The sequence below is a fragment of a genome, unplaced genomic scaffold, assembly GCF_019419815.1.
Source record: "Pyrus x bretschneideri cultivar Hongxiangsu unplaced genomic scaffold, Pyrus_bretschneideri_v1 Contig2, whole genome shotgun sequence".
Taxonomy (NCBI): domain Eukaryota; kingdom Viridiplantae; phylum Streptophyta; class Magnoliopsida; order Rosales; family Rosaceae; genus Pyrus; species Pyrus x bretschneideri.
The window spans coordinates 10,089,944-10,112,718 of record NW_025999501.1 but is presented as its reverse complement, the minus strand read 5'-3'; the positions used below and the strand labels follow the sequence as shown (position 1 = coordinate 10,112,718).

The window sequence follows — 22,775 nt, the reverse complement described above, 5'->3', positions numbered from 1 at the left end:
GATATCTAGTGAGCAAGTGACGGATCAGTAAGCTAGAGATTAATCCATCGAGAGATTTGGTCCACAAGTTGTTTTTTTTTTTTAGCTGGTTTTGGACAAAACATAAACAATGAGAGGTACTCTGATGTACTCGCATGTCAACAAGGAGGACGGAATAGAACAATTATGCACCGTGCACCATTGGCCATTAATATCAAGGGACCCCGACCTTAATTGTGTACCTAACTAGGTGCCAGCAACCGAGATTGTGGAAGGCGAAATATTGTTTGGGGTACGACAAATTTTGTTTTCTTTTCGTACCACATTTAATGTAGACATCCACATCATTTGATCAATTAATCATATTTTTAAATTTAGTTCATTATTTAATAAAATAATAATTAAATGATGATTGTGGTATAAGAAGAATTTTTCTCTTTCATTTCCTTAGGTTTTGCAAATTTTTCAAATAATGTGACTGTCCACGTCAGATGTCACCTAATATAATATAGATATGATATAAAAACATGATATAAATAACATTACATTTTCTTTTCAGCCAACTGGGAAGACATTATCCAAGGTTAATATTTTGTAATTACCTGGTTTTACCCATTCACGACACATATAGTGAAGATCTTGCACGATTTTATGCATTAATTGTTTCAATCAAGGGCGATATTTTTGTGAACTACCGACAACTGGCTATGAAATAACATTAAATTGACAGAAGTTAAATTTTGTTTTTCGTCGTGTTTCTATTTGATTTGTCGGTACAATGAAATTCACATGAAATTGGTATAAAATTGACGCCAAATTGAAAAAAATTTAGATTTCATCATAAGATAAATTGACAATATGTGGAGTAACTTAACTTACTTATAAGCCAATGTAAGGTCCCTTCTCCCATCAATGTGAGATTCATTCTAAAAAGCCCCGTACACGTATATCGAATTTTCAAGCCTAATACGTGGATAACAGAAATAGGGTATCGTGGAGCACGTGTGATCGTTGGGCTTCACGCAAGGAACAATCTTCTCTCATACCATAAAAAAAGTTAAGATTCTACTATAAAACCAACTAATAATGAAATCTCTTATTTCATCAACATGAGATTCGTTCTCAACAAATGAATTAAGTAGGATGAATGGTAAAGTTACATAAACTTCGTCAAATTTGGAACCTATTATTTATACAAGGGATTTGATTACCCCTTCGATGGCATTTTTACACAAGAGGCGTGAATTTCGTTTATTAAACTTATCTTAGGGCTTTCGCCAATCATATAATTAAATACTTTCTCTTTCACGTGGTGGTAAGTGGCGGATCATTTATGTGATTAGGCTAATAAGTTTGAATTTGAGCTTAAAGAGCCTTAAGGGACTCAACTGTAATAAAAAAATTAGATCATGGTACCCACCAAAAGCATTAATTTCATCACACCCACCAACTAACTCCACCCAACTCCTACCAGACATACATGCTTTTTTTCTTCTGTAGTTCAGTTCACTTTAAGTAATATGTTTCTCACCATACCAGCCGACCACGTATGAGACTTACTAGCAAGAAGATATATCAAAGAAAATACACGGTTGCTTATGTATAATTTTGCACTTGTAAGTGAAATGTTTTGGTTATGTTTGCCATGCTTAGATAACGAATTTAAAATTAAATTGTTATGATCACCCAATTGTATGACTTGCCCCAGATATATCCTCCATTTTAAAATAGAGTGTTGTTGTACAAAAAAGAGATCACATTTCACGGTAAACAAATCATAATTTGATTTATGTTCCGACGAGTTTTCAATAACTTTAAAATGCAAGGAGTTTAAATTAATAATTCATGGGAATGATTGATGTAACATGTAATTAAACACGTAAACGTGGCCACAAAAGTTGTTGACCACTATACCCTTAGTTCAACTATTCTTTCTTAATTTTTCTCTATATAAGCACCACACCATAGTGCGCCCTTATAACTCACTGGCTACTCGAGTTTTCAAATCAAGTTCTTTCATATCCATTTTTCATACACATATTTGGTAATCCACAGCCCCTTTAAGTCATTAATTATGGCTAGCTCTGCAGTGACCAAGCTTGCTTTGGTGGTGGCCTTGTGCATGGCGGTGAGCGTTGCTCATGCCATAACATGTGGCCAAGTGACCAGCAACCTTGGGGCATGCATTGGCTACGTGAAGAATGGCGGAGCTGTCCCTCCAGCTTGCTGCAATGGAATCAGAACCGTTAACGGCTTGGCCAGGACCACCGCTGACCGCCAGACTACTTGCAACTGCCTGAAGAGTCTTGCCGGCAGCATCAAAGGTGTTAACCCGAACAATGCAGCAACGCTTCCTGCAAAGTGTGGAGTCAACGTCCCCTTCAAGATCAGCATCTCCACCAACTGCGCCACGTAAGCATCACAAAACCCTAATTCCCGTTGAATGTCAAGCCATTAGATCTTTGATCTAAGTTGAACTCCATAAACCCGAAAAATATGCATACATCGTTGCTAATTGTTTTTGTTTTGGCTAAGGCATCTTCCTCAAGAAGAACAATATAATTTATTGATTTTTGTGTTTTGTTGTTGTGTGATTGCAGCGTGAAGTAAGCGATGGGAGATGATCAATTTCCAGCCGCAGATAATGTTTAGTGAAAATAAAATGTGCTTGTGCGATCCGGCCACAAGGGATTCCTCATGAGGGAATCGTTTAAGTTGTTCTAGTACTTCTATATCATCTGCTAGGTCATTAATTATAATACCCGTCCATGTTGAATTAATTAATAATATTTAAGTTTAAGGAATGTTGGCCTCTTTTTGCTATTCCATTTTACTTACTTTAATCCCTCTTCCTCCCATCAGAAACTAAACAAAAAATGAAACGGAAAGAGAAAAAAGGAAGCAAAATTAGCATAAACAACCGCCGGATTGAATTTTTCACCAATAACTCGTTAATTATAAGATGGGTTTAGTTAAAATAGTTCTGGAAAAGAAAGGAAAGAAAGCTGCAATAATAGAACAATTCTTGTCCTAGTGTACAGTACAAGAATAGCTTGTATTCGAGAAAAACTCATGTCGCATGTGGGACGGTAAATATGAATCAGTGAACAATATCGCATGATATTATTATTCCACAAATTATTAATGAAGACGTATTGATTAAAAATAATTTTAACCAAACACTTCTGGTACTGTTCATTTTAACGAAAAATTACATTTGTACTCTAAAAAGTCAATCTTAATACTATTCACTTACAAGCTCCTTATGGTTGTTGAGCCCGCTATTGTTATATAATAAAATTGGTGATATACATATAATGCTTTTAGTTGAGAAAAATGAACTACTTTGGGGTCCTAATCCTGTTGGCGCTTTCTTTGTCAAGTGAGCTACTTGGTTACAAAAGTACCGATACCTAAGCTCCTTTTAGAGCTAGGGTTCAAGATACGGGTAGAAATATAGTATGCTACACAAAGCTAAAATCTTCTGCTGCCTCCGGGTAGACTTAAAACAAGAGCAAGAATTGCTAATTTTCATCTTAATACTGATCTTACTTCACTTTATGCCTTCAGGAAGAGCAAACTGTTTAATATCTGGCTTGAATGCTGCTAGACCCACCTAATCTGCTTTTTTCTATCTATATTATAAAGGAAAACTAATGAAAATGACTTGAAAACTTTATGTTTTAACGAAAATGACAAAAAGGTGTTGTAAGTGAATAGTACTAGGATTGACTTTTTAGAAAAAATGTTGTTTTTCGTTAAAATGAACAGTACCAAGAGTGTTTGGTTAAAATTCTCATATTATTATCTCAGTCACCATAAAAAGTTAAAATTTTAAAATGTTATTTCTCCACGGAATCCCTTTCTCCACCCACTATACTATTCCTAATTAACTCCTAATATTATCCAAAGTCTTTTTTAATTTTCAGAAGAAGGATTGTCAATATGTTTTCAAAACGAACCAGCGATCTCTTCTTTAGTTGCAGCACCACACCTCGATTACCCTAGCCGCACCAACATGCCTCAAAACGCCACTCACCCCCGTCAACAACCAAACCTTTGAAACCTGGTAAAGGTTCAGATCGAAAAATTTGCTCTCTACACGTCCTGTGCCGATCGTTCCTCACGGCGAGCATCTCCTCTCTCTGCTACCTTGTTCTTCGAACGTTTGGCTTCAAACTGGTCAGCCAGGGTCTTTTCTCTTGCCTTTTCACATGTACTTTTATGTAATGACCTCAAATTCACTATTTGAGAATATTATAATTTTTTATTATTATTTTCCAAGTTCCACCTAAAAAGAAAACTCAAAAAAAAAAAAAAAAATGAAAAACAGTTAACAAACAATTTTAAAACAGGTTTCATTTCTTTTCTAAATTGAAAAGAACTAAACCTAAAAATTAAATGGTTAACAAATGAGACCTTAGTTAGTATAGTCCAGTCGTTCTTACGTACCTTTTGTTAAGCATAATACAATGATTTCCAGCATGATAATGCTTCTCATGTCCTTCCCCAAATTATAAAGTCCTTCCCCAAATTATAATGTTCATCCCCAAATTTGTACAAGGAATTTGATTCTCCTTTGATGGCTTTTTTACACGAGAGGCGTGAATTTCGTTTTATGAAACTTATCTTAGGGTTTTCGCCAATCATATAATTAAGTACTTTCTCGTTCACGTAGGTGGTAAGTGGCGGATCATTTATGTGATTAGGCTAATACGCTTGAATTTGTGCTTAAGAGCATTTAATGGACTCAACTGCAATTACAAATTAGAGCATGGTACGTACCAAAAGCATTAATTTCATCACAACAACCAACTCCCTCTCCTTCCCAACTCCTACCAGACGTACATGCATGCCTTTTTTCTTCTGTAGTTCAGTTCACATAAAGTAATATATGTTTCTCACTATACTAGCCGACCACGCATGAGACTTAGTAGCAAGAAGATTTATCAAATAAAATACACGGTTGTTTATGCATAATTTTTCACTTGTAAGTGGAATGTTTTGACTAGGTTCGATTCTCTTAGATAACGAGTTTTAAAATCAAATTACTATGACCGCCCATTGTATGACTTACCCCAACTATCCCCTACGTTTTAAAATAGAGTATCGTTGCATAAAAAAGAAATCATTTTTCATAGTATACAAATCATAATTTGATATATGTTCCGACGAGTGTTCAACAACTTTAAAATGTAAGGAGTTCAAATTAATATTTCATGGTGGTATTGATGTAACAAGTAATTAAACACGTAAACGTGGCCACAAAAGTTGTTGACCACTATACCCTTAGTTCAACTATTCTTTCTTAATTTTTCTCTATATAAGCACCACACCATAGTGCCTTTAGAACTCACTAGCTACTCGAGTTTTCAAATCAAGTTCTTTCATATCCATTTTTCATACAAATATTTGGTAATCTACAGCCTCTTTAAGTCATTAATTATGGCTAGCTCTGCAGTGACCAAGCTTGCTTTGGTGGTGGCCTTGAGCATGGCGGTGAGCGTTGCTCATGCCATAACATGTGGCCAAGTGACCAGCAGCCTTGCGCCATGCATTAACTACGCGAAGGGGGGCGGAGTTGTCCCTCCAGCTTGCTGCAATGGAATCAGAACCATTAACGGCATCGCCAGGACCACCGCTGACCGCCAGGCTGCTTGCAACTGCCTGAAGAATCTTGCCGGCAGCATCAGAGGTGTTAACCCTAACAATGCAGCAGCGCTTCCTGGAAAGTGTGGAGTCAACGTCCCCTACAAGATCAGCACCTCCACCAACTGCGCCACGTAAGCATCACAAAACCCTAATTCCTGTTGAATGTCAAACCATTAGATCTTTGATCTAAGTTGAACTCCATAAACCCGAAAAAATGCATACGTCGTTGCTAATTGTTTTTGTTTTGGCTAATGCATCTTCCTCAAGAACAAAAATAATTTTATTGATTTTTGTGTGTTCTGTTGTTGTGTGATTGCAGCGTGAAGTAAGCGATGGGAGATTATCAATTTCCGGCCGCAGATAATATTTAGTGAAAATAAAATGTGCTTGTGCGGTCCGGCCACACGGGATTCCTCATGAGGGAATCGTTTAAGTTGTTCTAGTACTACTTCTGTATCATCTACTAGGTCATCAATATTATAATACTCGTCCATGTTGAATTAATTAATAATATTTAAGTTTAGGTAATGTTGTTCTCTTTTGCTATTCCATTTTACTACTTCCCTCTTCCTCCCATCAGAAACTAAATAAAAATGAAACGGAAAGAGAAAAAAGGAAGCAAAATTAGCATGAACAACCGCCGGATTGAATTTTTCACCAATAACTCGTTAATTATAAGATGGGTTTAGTTAAAATAGTTATAGAAAAGAATGTTAACTACATTGAAATACCATGTTAACCTATGAATCTATGAAAGATTGAAGAAAGAAACAATGGCAGAAAGATGAACAAGGAAAGAAGATGAAGGAAATGCTCTCTGTATTTATCACAATAGTCGAACACTACTCTACAGAAAATGATCTCTACAACTTCCTTTTTATAGTCATTAGGCCTATTGCAAAAGACCCAAATACCCTCACTAACAACCTCTAACTAACTCAATCATATGGTTATTACTCCCCCCTCAAACTAAACTTGGAGTATCCAAGTGTAGTTTGAACTAGCCAGGTATTTGAGATTGATCTGGAACTGCGAGAGCAAGATATCTACCATGCTTCAAGAATTCACTTGCTGCAAACAAGAAAGCACCCACTGACACCTTTGTAACTGCTGACCAAAACCTCTGCTCACCCCATTATCATCACACAAGACTACAACTTTTGTTGTTGGTGAAGCCATGATGAAAGCCTACAATCTAGCTTTATCGTTAACATACCCAACAGATTTTCGACTTTGAACTAAGAAGCCATAGTAACACACTCACTGTATATGCAAATTACCCATCCTAAATCTTTACAGACACTGGCACCAAATCAACCAAGGAGAATGACACTCCAAGAAACCAAATCAACCTAGGAGAATGACACTCCAAGAACCCAAATCAACCAAGGAGAATGACACTCCAAGAAATTAAAGCAACCAAGGAGAACGACACTCCTGAGATCTTCCTAAATCTTTACAGAGACTAACACCAAGATTAACCAAGGAGAATGACACTCGAAGATTGACACTTTCTTCTTTAAACCCACAAACTTTAACTCCCAACATATTCTCAAATCCCAAAGAATGATACTCCAAGGAAAGACAAACCCCAAACCAACGCATCAAGATTCTAACCAACACACCCCAAAACTTTACTTCAATCAAATCACGAAATTAAGGCAAAACAAACACCACAGCTTCAAAGAATAGGCATCATACAAAATCAGTAAACAAAATCACCTGATTCGCGAAACTGACACCAACAGATCTCCGAATAGCACTGTTTCAGATCGCCAAATGCTTAATCTTCGAGCAACACCCAAACCAGCGGATGACTGAATCTTCAGTTCTTGAGCGAAAAAGCCCAAAAAACACACCGGAGATCAACAACCATTCAAGTCTTGAATCCAAATATCACAAATCAAAACTCCAATTTGGGGAAAAATAAGGCATGGCCATGGATGGTAGCAACACGGAGAAGTTGGCCATCAAGTGCTTCGTCTCCATTAAGACCACGCTTAGTGATGAGTTCCAAGGCCAAGTCATCACCTTCAATCGCCCTTCCAACATCGTCGTCATTCAAGAGAGCTCGAAAGGCAGAAGTTGTCATACTTGGGTTAGGCGGAAGACCCGCTCGATATAAAAAAAAATGGTATCTTGATCTCAATAGTCTCTGGGCCAGGGAGGAACTAGCGATTAGGCGGAGTCAAAGCGGATTGCCAAGAAGTTACTAGACGATCACAGAAGCATTGAAGAAAATCTAATGAAAAACGATGAAAACGATGAAATCTAATGAAAAAAAAAAAACAGAACCACCAGAATCCATGGTGTGAGCCTGGTGGCTCTAATACCATGTTAACTACATTGAAATACCATGTTAACCTATGAATCTATAAAAGATTGAAGAAAGAAACAATGGCAGAAAGATGAACAAGGAAAGAAGATGAAGGAAATGCTCTCTGTATTTATCACAATAGTCGAATACAACTCTACAGAAAATGATCTCTACAACTTCCTTTTATAGTCATTAGGCCTATTGCAAAAGACCCAAATACCCTCACTAACAACCTCTAACTAACTCAATCATATGATTATTAAAGAAAAGAAAGAAAGATGCAATAATAGAACAACTCTTGTCCTAGTGTACAGTAAAAGAACAGTTGTAATCAAGAAAAACTCCTGTCGTACGTGGGACGGTAAATATGAATCAAAGAACAACATCTCATGATATTATCATTCCATGAATTATTAATGAAGACTTGTGATGTAGTCGAGAGTACTTACATTTTTTGCCACTCAAATACAGTGAAAAATCAAAATCTCCAGGTTTTTACTTTGAAGGCCAATTGATTAAAAGCTCCTTATGGTTGTTGAGCCTGCTACTGTTATATAATAAAATTTGTGATATACATACAGTGCTATTAGTTTAGTTGAGAAAAATTAACTACTTTGGGGTCCAAAACCCGTTGGCACTTTCTTTGTCAAGTGAGCTACTTGGTTACAAAAGTACTGATACCTAAGCTCCTTTTAGAGCTAGTGTTCAAAATAAAGGGTTGAAACGTGGTATACTACACAGAGCTAAAATCTTTTGCTAAGCTAATACAATGATTTCCAGAATGATAATGCTTCTCATATCCTTGCTGATCGCTACATATCAAACGTGGCCTAAAGTATCACGCATTGCTCATCATATTCGTTTGGTTTACGACCCGTAGAGAATCCCTTTTGTATGATAACTTCGGTTTATAGATCCGTTGAGGAAATTCTCTGAAATTTTTCATGTTCCAAAAGAGAAAACATTCCCCAAATTCTAATGCCTTGAATGATAGGCCCTTCAAGAAAATTCAACTTATCACTTGCGATCACTTGTTTGTGGGGCGTGGACCTGACCGTCTGGGGCTGTTAGGCCGCACGCATCTTTTTCTTTACTAATCCGAATTATATAGACCTCATTTTTACGAAATGAAAATGATGAAACAAATCAGGAAGAGAAAAAAATTCTAAAAATTTGGTTCACTTGGGTGAGTAATGCTAGGTAGATTAAATTTGCAAACTAAAATATGTGTCACCAATAAGAAATAAGCACGTTAATAACTATTTAAATAATAATCTATTCATCAATATCTATGTCATTTAAATTACAAAATGAGTAATGCTAGAGAGACTAAATTTGAAGACAATTTTGTAAACTAAATGATATGAAAGTTGATGAGCGAATTATTACTTAAGTATTGATAAACGTGCTCATTTCCTATTGGTGACACATCATTTAGTTTCAAAATTTTATCTATAAATTTAGTCTCCCTAACATTATTCTTACAAAATTTAGTCTATACATTTAGTATCCCTAGCATTATTTCCCAAACAGTGGTATTGACTTAATAGTGAAATCATTTAAGGTTCTCGAAACTCAACCACACACTATAACTCAAAATGTGATTCGATAAGAAATTAAATGAGTAGTGTTCGACCTAAAAAATAAAAGAGTATTGTTATTATCACTATGTAAGTTGTCTATTCCTTGAATTAGTGCAAACACATCTCAAAATCGAGATATATTGTCAGCTGTTAAGGTATTAATTAGTGGTCATTCTTGGTGTGCCAATGAAGCTACTTGGTAATATGGTAAGTAACATTAACTCTGTATAAATCTATGCAGTGTCTTTTCTTCCATTGTATATGTAAGTTTTATTTTCAACACCCTCCTCACATGTGATGAGTGTTTAAGCCAAACATGTGGTCAACACAAATGGGTGACGTGAAGCATGTGCAGCCGTTTTGGGCTTTACTTGTGGAACAACTTATTTTGATACCATGAAAAAAAATTGAGTTTGTACCATAAAACGAATTGACAATTTTAAGAGTAGCACAACTCCTTATAAACCATACAAAATCCTTTATCCTATCAACGTGGGTTTCATCCGTCACATTAAGATCATATATGAATATTACTTGAGTGGGAATTTGTTTTCCCAACTAGCTTTTTTCTCTCGCTGCTTTCTTTCCCTCACCCAAGGAGGAAGGACTCTCTCACAAACCCTAGCCTTAGTCTCATCTTGCTTTGAGCTCTCTCTCGATTTCTCTGAACTTTGTCACGGTTCATGGCGGTTCTCATCTTATATCTCGGTTCAAGCTTTCTTCCACTCCAACCGTTGTTCCCTGCCGTGAATCCCTGCCCACCGGCCTCTGCTACTCAGCTCATCGGGCGTTTTCTCGATGGATCCCGTTTGGAGACATGCTTTGCGTGTGGGTGGCTGTTAAAGTGTAATTTGCAGTAATTGGTTGGATTATAGAGTGCTTAGAGTGCGGATGGTTCACCACTCCCATTTTCCGTTCGTCAATATGGTAAGTTGGTTCTTCCCAGCGATGGTGGCTGTGCAACGACCGTGTGACTGTTTGGGCGAAGGCGGCTGGTCCCTTTGTTCAGATCTAGGGTTTCTTCCCTTTATGGTTGTTTTGGGCTCTGTTTTTGGATCCGTCCTTGTATTTCTTTTGGTTTGGGTTGTCTGTGGACTTTCTGTAGTAGTCTTTTTTTTAATGAAATTAGCTCTGTTTGGCAAAAAAAAGAAAGAATATTACTTAATGTGACAATTGATGCATATAATTAATAGTTAATAATGTAAAATTATTAATGAACATAACATATAGATAGCATTTCGCATCATCTAATACGGATACACAAATGTGGTATAAAAATATAAACCTAATATTTTCCTTTAATTAACGACTGATCATAGGAATTGATGTAATACGTACACCTCGACGATCACAAAAGGCTTGTCACTCTAGCTTACATTCACCCCATGTCCGATCAATATAATCACAAGACCACGGTTCCAAGTCCCCAAATCAAGTCATTATCTACATCCATTAATCACAGAACTCGATCTTTGGTGATCATTTAGTCATTAATAATGGGCAGCTCTGCAATGACGATTAAGCTTGCTTTCGTGGTGGCCTTGTGCATGGTGGTGAGCGTGAGCGTGCCTATAGTCGATGCGATAACACGTGCACAAGTGTCCCGCAGGCGGAGCTGTCACTGCATCTTGTTGCAATGGAATTAGAAACCTCAACAACTCTACCAGCAGGAACACTGCTGACCGCCGAATCATTTGCAATTGCCTGAGACAGACTGCTTCCGACGTCCCTGGAGTTAATGTATCCCTAGCAGAAGGGCTTCCCGACAAGTGAGGAGTCGATGTCCCGTACAAAATTAGCTCCTCCACCAACTGCGACGAGTATGTATAAAAATCCTTAGTACTCTTGTTCGTTGCCTATTGTTATTTATTATTTCTGTGTCTAATACATCACCTTCATGAAAAAAATTATGACTTTGCTGTGTTTAATTTGTTGTTGGGTTGCAGTGTGGTCATGTGCTCTCTCTCTCTCTCTCTCTCTCTCTCTCTCTCTTTCTTTCACATTCATGTGTTCTATCGTCATGGTTTTATCAAGTTATTTGTCCTCGTGTAAAAAGAAGTGTTAAATAACGTGATCTATTTTTTGAAATATCTGTGAGAAAAGTGTAACTTTTATTCTTGGGGTAAATCAATTAATAAGATTTGTCCCTTCGTGACAAAGGTGCGCATGCTTTGTGGACATATAAATTATTCTTCTATTTTCCTCAAAAGGAGGGATAGTTGGTGACTTCGTCAAAGTAATCCATTCTTTCAGGGCTTGTGAAAACTTATAGAAGTATTTCAACTTTCCATAACCATCATCGTGCGATTCACCAAAGTAAGGAATCGAACCTAGGAAGATAAATTATTCTTATATATATATATATATATGCCAATTACTTGCTAGGTAATAAGTGAACTAAAAGGGCTCTCTGTAGTAAAATTTCTTAACCGTATAGTTAATTAATAGGAGACTAGGAGATTCACCAACTCAAATTCTCTATTAATAGTCACTTTGTAATACGGTCTAGTGATATTATTCTTCACTTGTAAGTGAGAGGTTTTAAGTTTGATTCTCGTCAAAAGTGAATTGAACCACATTATCGCTAACCCATTATGAGGCTAAGTCCACCTCCTCCCCCTAAGTATATATAATATGTTTGGTCAAAAAAAAAAAAAAATCTCTACTAATATTCTAGTCAAAAGACTCAAAATATCTCAAAGATATCTCTTCCACTTGAAAGTTTTGGACTAAAAGATGTCATGATAGAAAACGCTAGGCGCTAGTTGGGCGGCGGGTTAGCGCCTAGCGCCTAGGCGGATTTAGGTAAATTTCTTGTATATGTTGTAAATAAATGCATATTGACACTTACAAAAAATTATACTTGTATGAAATCCATGGATAAGATAATAAAAGAATGATAAAATGCAAAAAGAGTATCCAACAAGTCCAAATTTTAAAAACACATTAAGCATATATGTCATATAACCATAGTGATGAGTATTGTAGGATGACACATGTACAACAAGTTCACAATTTAAAACAACATAAAATGGAAAATAGGAGGAAAATAAGGAAATTTAGTAATGTAAGATACTTATTTTTATTATCCTAGAATTTAAGTTGATACACAACACACCTATTCTATAAAATTAACAAAATTTCAAGGTATAATTAGAACTTAGACTTTAAACACATTTCACAAAAAAAAAAAAAAAATATATATATATATAAAATAAAAATAATAATAAAAAAAAAATCACCCAACCGCCTAGCACCGCCTAGCCCGCCTAGGCAGCCGCCTAGAGCCACCTCGATTTTTCCAGCCGTTTTGCCCAAAATCGCCTTGGTTCCAAGGCGCCTAGCGCCTAGGCAGCCGCTTAGGACGTTTTTTAAAACACTGATAGAAAATAGCTCGTCATAATTTTCTTGTATGATTGATTCATATGGTCAATGGAAATGGTCCTTGTGAACAAGACTAACTAGTCCACATGGTAAATTTGTCAAAAATTAAGAAACACAAATGTGACAGAAGTTGCATACAATTTCTCAGAAAACTTCAGTAACTTGTAAGATGTATAGCTCCAATGCAATAACTCAAATTTCAATATTTGGGTCTAAATACGTGTGGGCTTATATATATATATATATATATATATATATATATATATATGCACTTGATTTAAAAGTTAGAGCAGTAATGTCGCTTGTAATAATTAAAAATAAATAAATTTTCGTTGTTGGTGCATTTAGAGAAACCATAAACTGTAAACTTAGATCCAAATCTCCTATAAATGGAGATGGCCTAATGAAACTACAGATTCCGAAGCAGTCTCTGTGCTATCCTCTTTGGAAGATTACCGTACTATTAGACACCTGCAACACTAGCCTCAGCTCAAGGCAGATTACAAGTTCAAATTTTCATGGCTTTCTACATGAAGCTTCAAGAGCATTCAAATTAATGACGTCGCATAAAAACAAGTACAAATAAAAAGCTTTGAATACAGAGCTGCCAACTAATACCATGCATCCATATTCGTAGCACAGTACGTACGTGTCTTTGTTCCGCACTCCCACATTTTCTTATATAAACCCACCGAAAGCCTATTTCCCATACCACACAATCAATCAAACTATCACAAATCAACGCAGAAGCATTCATCAAGCTCTTTAGTTTCCTTGAATTCCAATATCAATGGCGAACTCTGTGGCATTCAAGCTTGCCTTCGTTGCCCTCGTGTGCATGGTGGTGGGTGCACCATTGGCCCAAGCTACCATATCATCATGCGGCCAGGTGTCAAACTACGCGGCACCCTGCATTCCTTACTTGAAGGCTGGTGGGCAAGTTCCACCAGCATGTTGCCAAGGGATCAGGAAACTGAACGGCGCCGCTCAGACCGCACCTGATCGCCGAACCGCTTGCACCTGCTTGGTCAACACTGCTACAAAAGTCCAAGGAATAAAACCTAACCTCATCTCTGGACTCCCTGGGGCCTGTGGCATCCGCCTTCCTTACCCAATTGGACCGAACACTAAATGCAACAGGTAAGTTTTTTCGCTATAGAAATTTTTTTAGTTTTATTATGCATCAATATAAGTTTGTATTATGTGACGGAGATTTTATGCCTCTAACCTTAATTACTCGTTCGTTGCAATTTATTGTGATGCAGTATCCAGTGAAGCTGATGGAGAAGGAGCCCGTATTAAGTTGCATATTAAAATAAAGTGGGTGCTGAAGAATTATCTATCAGCTCTCTTGTAGTACATGGTCGTTGTTTGTGAAATTCTCTTAACAAGATCTGTATTACCTTTATCTTCATGAATAAAACTGCAATGAGAAGTAATATATGTTCTAGTTTTTTATCCGCAAACTTTTTTCTTTCTTTTACAGTCCTTTGCTTCTATTTGTTATTTGATTGTTTTTAAAGTTCTGTTATTTGATTCTCTTTTAATTTGAAACTGCACCATTTGTGTTTGTTTTTGTCATTTGATTTTATTTTAATTATTTGATTAAAATACTAAATAAATCAAAAGATAAATAAAATAAAATTTCAAGGGAAAAAAATGGGTTGAATTCACTTCCCTAAAAATATCTAAATTTTTAGGTATTTTTCTGTGAAGGAACGAGAATAAAAATATTATTACCAGCATGTACAATGAATTTACATAATGATGTAAGGAAAACAAGTTGGTATCAAATTCGTCACTCATAAGATTCAAACCTAAAATATTTCAGTTAAGTTAAAATTTAAACTTAAAACATCTCATTTAGAAATGAAGACGAATATTAGTAATCGTAATACCAAAGTGGGATCATCATGATTCCTTTAAGAATACATAATTTATAAAAGAAAAAAAATGAAACTCGTTTCAACTCAAATAATTAATGTACTATATATCCCATTAGTTCTTCAATCATCATGATTCCTTTAAGACTCAAATTCACAACCAAACTTGAGGCAATAGTGCAACAGTACTATAATAACATCATTACGCGATGGTCTCATTTATGCATGCATGGATGGATGTACATCTATGTAGCCATTACTTGGACGAAATTCGATTCCTTTTTTTTTTTTTTTTTTGTCTTGACTACAAAAGAAAAGCTTTTGACAAAGAATTCTGACAAAAATAGATAAAGTTGAGCGTCTCTGGAAAATCTTTCCTCTCTATAAAAAGTGTCCAGTTTAACAAATACTAGAAACATGTTCCAGTCCAAGTTCTAGATCTGACATGGTTTTTACGGTGTGTATAATTTGCTTTGTTTTGTTTCTTTTAGGTTTGCTGGCCCTTTCTGCCGCTTGGTTTTTATGAAGTCATATATATATTAAGAACCAACCGCAAAATATCTTTCAAAACCGAAGAATAATTCTTGGATAAGTAACTCATTCTTGGTCAGTCCTTAATTAACATAAAAAACGAAATAAGATCAGATGAAAGTATCGAATTATACAATATATAGTAAATAATATAGCATGCAGCAACAACAACAGCCACCTGTCCAGGTCTGTTTTAGAAAACATGAGTTTTCCCCAATAACTAAGCGACCACCTAGCTAGGTGTCCATAAGGTCTCATTTACTTGCAGCGTTGGATTTCAGCTACCTTGTACAAAAGAAAGCAAACAAAAGACTAGATATTTTTTATTATGCAAGATATTCTACACTAAGCTATATGAAAAAAAAAATAATTAAATTGAATTCAGAACACGGTGTATTTGAAATGAATATCATAAACACTAAGACTATCCACCACTTACAAACAACTATAAATAGACTGTAAGACAAAGACCACTCAAGACCTGTACTCCCAAATTTTCTTGCACTCCTTTTGAATTAGCCACTTGAGATCATGAGTAGTCTTGACCTTAATTTGTAGAGGATGAAAATTTCTTAGACAATTGACGGACTAATTACTCCCAGCAAAGTCTTGTAGAAGTAGGCCCGGTAAATCCATAGGCGAACAATCGTGAAAATGTACTGATGATATATGGTCCGGCATTGATGAGACGGTTTGAACATGTACATGAGGGCTTTTGTATTTGGTCTTTGTAATAAAAAAAATCTCTCACTCACTCGGTTATTACGGTTGATTTCTTGTTTGTTCAAAACTAGGTCTTTACAAATACTAGTGACTCAACAAAAGAAAATCAAGTCCGGCAAAATACTATAGTGGCGCAACGGTAACATTTTCAAATTTTTTTACCGTCGGATTTCCAATTGTCCTGATTATTTGCCCGTTAGAAATCCAACGAATTTAAAAGCACCATGTGTCCTTGCCATTGCAAAAGCACTGAGTGTTCTGCTGCAACAGACCCACCGCTGTAGTTCTGTTGGCCAATTGCCTTTTGCCGCACGTGTGTTACACGTGCCTGACAGAAAAAATAATAAATAGTGGATGATGTCAGCCTTTTGCTGGTTACATGCATGAGCTTGAGAAGCACGGGCTTTTGGCCGGGCAAGTGTTGGCCCACCACTTGCCCTGGTTTAATGGATTGCTTGAGGTGTTTTTTGGGCTATAGGGCAACATTGTTGCCTTCAGCTTTACTTTCTACCAACTGGTGTAACTACTCTTATAGATTGTGTAACTAAGGATAGCGTTTAATTTGGACTAGCTGCTTATCAGTTAATGGTTTTGTTTTTGAGAAATGCTAAGGAGACTCTTTCAAAAGTGGGACTCTATATGGATTCTTTGTCACCTCATTTTTTTGTACAATATTTTATAATGTTGTCACGGAATTAATATTAAACTGTGAGGTATCAAAAAGTCCATGAAAAGTCACTTTAAGAAAGTACCATTAACATTTCTCTTTGTTTTTTGGTATTAGCATTGAAAGATGGCTTTGGCATTGATATAGGAAGTTTGTAATGGCAGGCTGTTCGGACTAGTATTGGCATTGGAATATATACTAACGTGCATTAACATTAGAATTGGGACTGGAATCATTATTGGTATTCGCATTGAATTTTGCATCAACAATTAGCATTAATTTTGCTCTTAGCAAATTCTTCTAAGTTACTGTTATAAGTTTGACGGGAGGGGTTGATGAGAAATTTAGCGAGTTAGAAATTTAGTTTTTTTATTATTTTATGTTAGGGTATATTTTGGTATTTTACGTATTAAGGTTTTCCAATAAGTATGATTTCATTCCAATTTTCTACTAGGGTTCAAGATTGCTTTTATGTTGGTTCATTATTTCATATTTGTTCTAAATTAGTTTTTATAAGTACTTTGTAATTCAGTAGAAAAACTAGCTCTTGACAAAGTGTAGTATTTTTGCTTTGTAGCCGTCTAATTTGTAGTGTATTTTACAATTGGTTATTCTTTTATTATCATCCCGATATGGTACTTAATATCAAGACGAAATAAAATCACAGTGTACATAAATCTCTTCAGAAAATTAAAGATTGAATTATACAATACATATGCTTAGCAAATAGTATGGCATAAACCAACAGATCCTGTTCTAGAAAAGATAATGAGCTTTTCTCCTATACTAGCTAGCTAGGTGACCATAAGGTTTCGTTACTTACAGCTTTGGATTTCAGCTACCACGTACAAAAGAAGAAGACAAAGAACAAAGATTAAGACATTTCTGTGAAATTACGAAGACTGTAAGACAGATCAGACCATTCCTCCTGCATCCTAAGTTTAAGAACGTAAAACTTCCCTGTTGGCTCACATGTCTTTTTCATTAGAATATAACGGTGAAGTTACACTCGTTAACACATTTTACAATGTGGATATGTTGTCAATATTTTCAATATGCATTGGAACATGAATGTTTAAACAAACATATGATAAATTGTTGGACTAATTCCTCTATGCTAATGGGAGTAGAACCCTAATCTCTTCCTCCGGAAAGCCACTTGAGAATTGTGAACGGTCTTGACCTAGATTGTAGAGGGATGAAACAAACTGTTGGACATTTTTCCCTGCAAAACGTTTTGGAAGTAGGGTAACTCCACGGATCATGTAGTTTGTTTGGTCGGTTGAGCGATTGAAGTGACTTATGGTTCGTCACTTCATACGTACGTACGTGCTCACAGAGAGCAATTTAATTTATAGACGCATGACGTCTATAATCTTCTTCTGGATATCCAAGTTCTAGCATTTAACCTACTCAACTAAACTCCACCGAAGTTTTCAATACTTCCAACTACCAATTTTATACTATATTAACAACACATCTTCAGCCCTTCTAGCACTCACCAGTGTATCCAAACACTTCCTCAACAGTTTCAAGAGATTAGTGTACTTTTATTTACGACGTTGTTATGGCTAGCTCCGGACAGCTCCTTAAGCTTGCATGTTTGGTGGTGGTGATGTTCTGCATGGTGGCTTGTGTCCCCAAGGCCGATGCAGCTATGACATGCGGTCAGGTGGTGAGTGACCTGACTCCATGCATTTCCTACGTGAGGGCCGGCGGGGCATTGGCCCCTGCTTGTTGCAACGGGGTCAGGACCCTCTTCACCCTGGCTCAGACCACCCCTGACCGCCAAAGTGTCTGCAACTGCTTGAAGCAAGCAATCAATGGCATCCCTTACACCAATACCAACGCTGGCCTTGCTGCTGGCCTTCCTGCCAAGTGTGGTGTCAACATTCCGTACAAGATCAGCCCCTCTACTGACTGCAAAAGGTCTTATAAATTAATTATACTCATTTTAACAAAAAATTTAGTTTTCAGTGTTTAGTAAATCAAACGAAATTTAAAATTTTCACAAAAGTACTTAGCTTTCCTTGGTTTTTAGTTTTCACCTTTCTGAAAAATAAAGACTGAAAAATATTGCCAAAAAAAAAAAAAAAAAAAAACGTTATAATTATCAAACAGTTCTTAAATTAACTTTTCTTTTCTTAAATCGTAATTAACTGAACTTCTGTTTTCTTGTTGCAGTGTGAAGTGATCAGATCTTTGTGAAGAAAGACCAGCAGCTTAATTTCTTATATATGGAAGAATATGTAGTGACGTAAGAATAAAGTAACCTGGTGCCTTAAGGATTTTCTGTGCTGTGTTGGTTTCAGTAGCCTTTACTTCTAGTTGTTAAGTCATCTGCTTGGTCTTAATAACTTTCTAGGTTGTTATTTATTTTAATATGTGTTCTAAATGGTGGTTGATTGGCCCTGTGTTTAGTCAGCTTCCCAGTTGGATTATGTAATGTTAATGTTTAATTTTGAGAAATTTTTTATTGTGACGGGAATATGGGTGGTACATCACGTGTTTTTATATAAGTGGTGGGAAACTGTGTTTTTTAATTTATTAACTTTTTAGCACACATATTCCACCATTGATATAATGACATATAGTATACCAATCGTATCCCAATCACACTGAAAAATTTATCTTTAATTATTTTTTTTTGTCAAATCTCTTTAATTATTAATTATGTATCTTACTTCTAGGCATCTATGCCAGTTCAGTATTCTTCTTTTAACTTAAATTATTTTTTTTTATTTTTTCTGTTACAACTTAAGTTAAATTTCATCGCAAAATCCTAAGATCATTTCCAACCCTTTGAGAATACAGCTTCAAAATTTAAGTCAGAAAATTTTAAGCTATAACTCAGAAATTGCTTTTCTCCTCCAATCCTTATGACTTAAAATTTTAGCCTGAAATTATTGAATAATGATTTTAAACTTTTTTTTTCAGTAACTTTTTTGAAAATAAAATTTGTGTAGATTATCCTAATTTATTTTTATGAACATTTTAATCTAAAAATATTTAAATTACGATAGGTAATTAAAAATCATACAAATACATAGGTATTTATAAAGTTTTAAGTTAAATTTGATTTAAATAATTTCCTTAAATTATTTTAGACACTAGATTTAATTTTTGACCGTCAAATATTTTTTTTACCATTAGACTTGATCTCATTTGATCACAGCTGTTAGACTATAAGTAATAAACAAAAAAAAGTTTGAAATTTAGCAGTTTGGTGGATCCAAAATAATTTAAGTCAGACTTAAATCATGACGGAAATCTAGCCCGGAAATATATTTTCTTCCTAGGGTTTATTTTAGCCCAATGATTGGAGATGGTTTGGGAGAGGTTTAAAGCTTATATTTTAAGTTGGAGATTGTCTAAATATAACAATTAAAAGGGCTACGTTCCTAGTCCGTAAGGAAAATATGCCACTTCAGTTATATGACACTAACTAACTAACTTTTTTTCTTCTTCTTCTAAGTTCTTTATGTAACAATTAATAATGTGGAAGTAGCTTATAGTATTAGTTCATTAACTATAAGTACGTAATTCGCTACTCATTTATTTTGTAGACAAAGTTTTGAAACTAAATTTAGTCTCTCTAGCATTATTCTTTGTTAGAAGCATTTGTTGTATTTGAATTCTGACATTAATGTTGGATTTCAGTTCAAACATATATTAACCTTAAATTGATCCTACAAATTTACAAAACAATAGGAATGTCATTAGGGTCTAATACCATGATCGCATGAAATCAGTTGTGCCTTAAAGGGCAAGTAAATGCATTAACGTCTTGATATTATTCACCAAAACTGATAACATATCGTATGGCTATGATTGAGGGATTTGATTCTCTTTAATGGACAGAAGTCAAAACCCTAACAGATATATAATCCTAGTAGTCCCCGCAAACCCCAGATTAATAACATGTAGACTTCCCATTGAGTGAGTTGATAAGGGTGGGTGCTTTGTAGAAGACTACAGTAATAACTGAAATGTAACATAATCCAAGTGGCATTTATGGATTGGTTATCTTAGAGATGAGGTGGTTAGGTTGGAATCTGGATCCTTGCCGGATTCTCTTTGTAAAGATCCCAAGGATCCGTGAATCATATATATTCATCGTACATCGTACGGTCATAAATTATTTTAAATATTTTTATTTAAAATTAAATACAAATAGTACCTAATAAAAACTGACCATACGATATAAGATGAACATACACGATTTACGGATCCCTAAAATCCTCACCAAAATAATCCGGAGATGATCATGTTGGGTTAGGTTGTAATAAGGAGAGCCGTAGAAGATTGCCACATAAGCAAGTTAGTTACTACTTCAGTGATATATACTGTAGTAATTGTCCAAAACTTATTCATTCAATACTATCAGACTTTTCTTCTTCCGCTGCCAAGTTCAACATTTTCTGAGTGTTCTTGATTCTTCGATCTTCATTTTCTGAGATTTCAATCTTTCATTCCAATTTAGTTAACATATAGGTGTTCTAAGTTGCTTCTCGCAGACTTTGAATTCTTCACATCGACTTCAATGGCTGCTGGAAGGTCAGGTCAGTGAATATTCACCAGGTTTTGTGTTTTGGTCAATCAACCATCTGAGGCCATCAACATTCACACCTAGACTCGAGGTTTCCAGTTCGATTTCTCTACTTCCACCATCGCTTGTATCATAAAGTGATCCTAGTAATTCAGATTGCAAAAATTTTATAATTCTAACACTATTCGACTAGTAAATATAGAGAAACTGACAGCTCCTTTATGTTATGTATATATCTAGCTGTGTGTCTGGTCCACCGTTACCATAATGGCTATATAAAGGAGTCAGACAAGAAATTCAATGCTATATGGAATCTTAAAGTAAAGAGTACTAAATGAACCTGCCCGATAAAGAAGAGACTTACCTTATTACCTACGTTCAAGATGTCATTGTGTCAGTATTTTAAAGCATTAACACACTGCCATGTGTTATGTGTTTTGACGTTGCATTATTAGTTTGGAACAGAAATACCGTAACAATAGCACCCAATGTAACCGTGTAAGTAAGTCATTTCCCAGATTAGACACTTTCCCAATCAATTTATTTGTATACTATGCATAAATAGAATCTTGATCGACCAAAGTCAAGAGAAAGTTCATGTAAACCCCATCCTCACCCAGATGCATTGATTCAATTGAATACATCTTTCTTAGTTTATCTGTGCAAAATCTACATCTCAAAACACCAAAACAGAAATGCAGCACAAGATAGCAGTAATTAGTTCAATCTCTAAATTATGTACCCCAACCTAGGATTAATCTTGTCTGATAGAAAGACTAATCCATGCCATTCAATTGAATGTAAATTTCCGTCTTCTTCTCCTTTGACGAAAATGCACCTGCAAAATAATAACACCTAAGATTAAGACCAAAAGCCTCACGCGTTCACGATGAATTGGAGGGGGGCTTTGGCTGAAGAATTTCCGATGCCAAAGTTAGAATTTGAGAGAGAAAGTATTTAGGAGTTTTTGGGGAGCGAATGGCCTGGCAATTTAGTGGGAAAACACTTTATAGGGGAGTGACCTGCCCTATTTGGAGAATAGGGGCTGGCAACATATGGTCAAATTGTGAGTGTAATTGCAAGATATTATGTGAAATAATATCTTGCAGTTAACTTAGCAATTAATTCCAAATTGAATCGGAAAATTGGAAGTTACCTTTTGAGTGAAGATTTGATGAGGAGTGATAAGAGGGTTTTGAATAAATACCATTTTGATCACCTTTGACTCTTCCTTGATTGAGCCATTATTGTTCGTTGCATGCACGTGGGAATACTCGTGTGCTTCGAGGGTAATTTTGTCCTTTTCACCCAAAAGTACATGTGTCGCCTCCATAATTTTCTTGATTATTTTTTGCTCCACAAATGCCCCCACACCTGTTGGGATGCTCATAGGAAAGGGCAGCAGGTGTAGAGATCTCCAACTTTGATGCAGATTCCCACTTGGACTTGAAATTAGATTTTTCTAGGGAAGGGAAATAAATTGCCTCCAAAGCCTATTCAAGCCTAC

General features: G+C 35.7%; 4 protein-coding genes across 4 annotated transcripts; all 4 read left to right on the top strand.

Annotated features, from left to right (window-relative positions):
* The first annotated feature begins 1,950 nt into the window (after positions 1 to 1,950).
* LOC103961207 (non-specific lipid-transfer protein) lies at positions 1,951 to 2,783 on the top strand. Its single transcript, XM_009373739.3, has 2 exons — positions 1,951 to 2,391; positions 2,580 to 2,783. The coding sequence occupies exons 1-2, from the start codon at positions 2,054 to 2,056 to the stop codon at positions 2,587 to 2,589; spliced, it is 348 nt and encodes a 115-aa protein (XP_009372014.1). The 5' UTR covers positions 1,951 to 2,053; the 3' UTR covers positions 2,590 to 2,783.
* A 2,526-nt stretch (positions 2,784 to 5,309) lies between these two features.
* LOC103961206 (non-specific lipid-transfer protein) lies at positions 5,310 to 6,159 on the top strand. Its single transcript, XM_009373738.3, has 2 exons — positions 5,310 to 5,762; positions 5,951 to 6,159. Exons 1-2 carry the CDS (start codon positions 5,425 to 5,427, stop codon positions 5,958 to 5,960), a joined length of 348 nt encoding a protein of 115 aa, XP_009372013.1. The 5' UTR covers positions 5,310 to 5,424; the 3' UTR covers positions 5,961 to 6,159.
* Positions 6,160 to 13,627: 7,468 nt separating this feature from the next.
* On the top strand, positions 13,628 to 14,381 carry LOC103961204 (non-specific lipid-transfer protein 1). The gene is made up of 2 exons (XM_009373737.3): positions 13,628 to 14,055; positions 14,181 to 14,381. The coding sequence occupies exons 1-2, from the start codon at positions 13,706 to 13,708 to the stop codon at positions 14,188 to 14,190; spliced, it is 360 nt and encodes a 119-aa protein (XP_009372012.1). The 5' UTR covers positions 13,628 to 13,705; the 3' UTR covers positions 14,191 to 14,381.
* Positions 14,382 to 18,203: 3,822 nt separating this feature from the next.
* On the top strand, positions 18,204 to 19,201 carry LOC103961203 (non-specific lipid-transfer protein 3). Its single transcript, XM_009373735.3, has 2 exons — positions 18,204 to 18,648; positions 18,904 to 19,201. The coding sequence occupies exons 1-2, from the start codon at positions 18,287 to 18,289 to the stop codon at positions 18,911 to 18,913; spliced, it is 372 nt and encodes a 123-aa protein (XP_009372010.1). The 5' UTR covers positions 18,204 to 18,286; the 3' UTR covers positions 18,914 to 19,201.
* The last annotated feature ends 3,574 nt before the right edge of the window (positions 19,202 to 22,775 follow it).

Coding starts and splice junctions, on each gene's coding strand:
- LOC103961203 (XM_009373735.3), top strand. CDS start 18,287: ATGGCTAGCTCCGGACAGCTCCTTAAGCTTGCATGTTTGGTGGTGGTG.
- LOC103961206 (XM_009373738.3), top strand. CDS start 5,425: ATGGCTAGCTCTGCAGTGACCAAGCTTGCTTTGGTGGTGGCCTTGAGC.
- LOC103961204 (XM_009373737.3), top strand. CDS start 13,706: ATGGCGAACTCTGTGGCATTCAAGCTTGCCTTCGTTGCCCTCGTGTGC.
- LOC103961207 (XM_009373739.3), top strand. CDS start 2,054: ATGGCTAGCTCTGCAGTGACCAAGCTTGCTTTGGTGGTGGCCTTGTGC.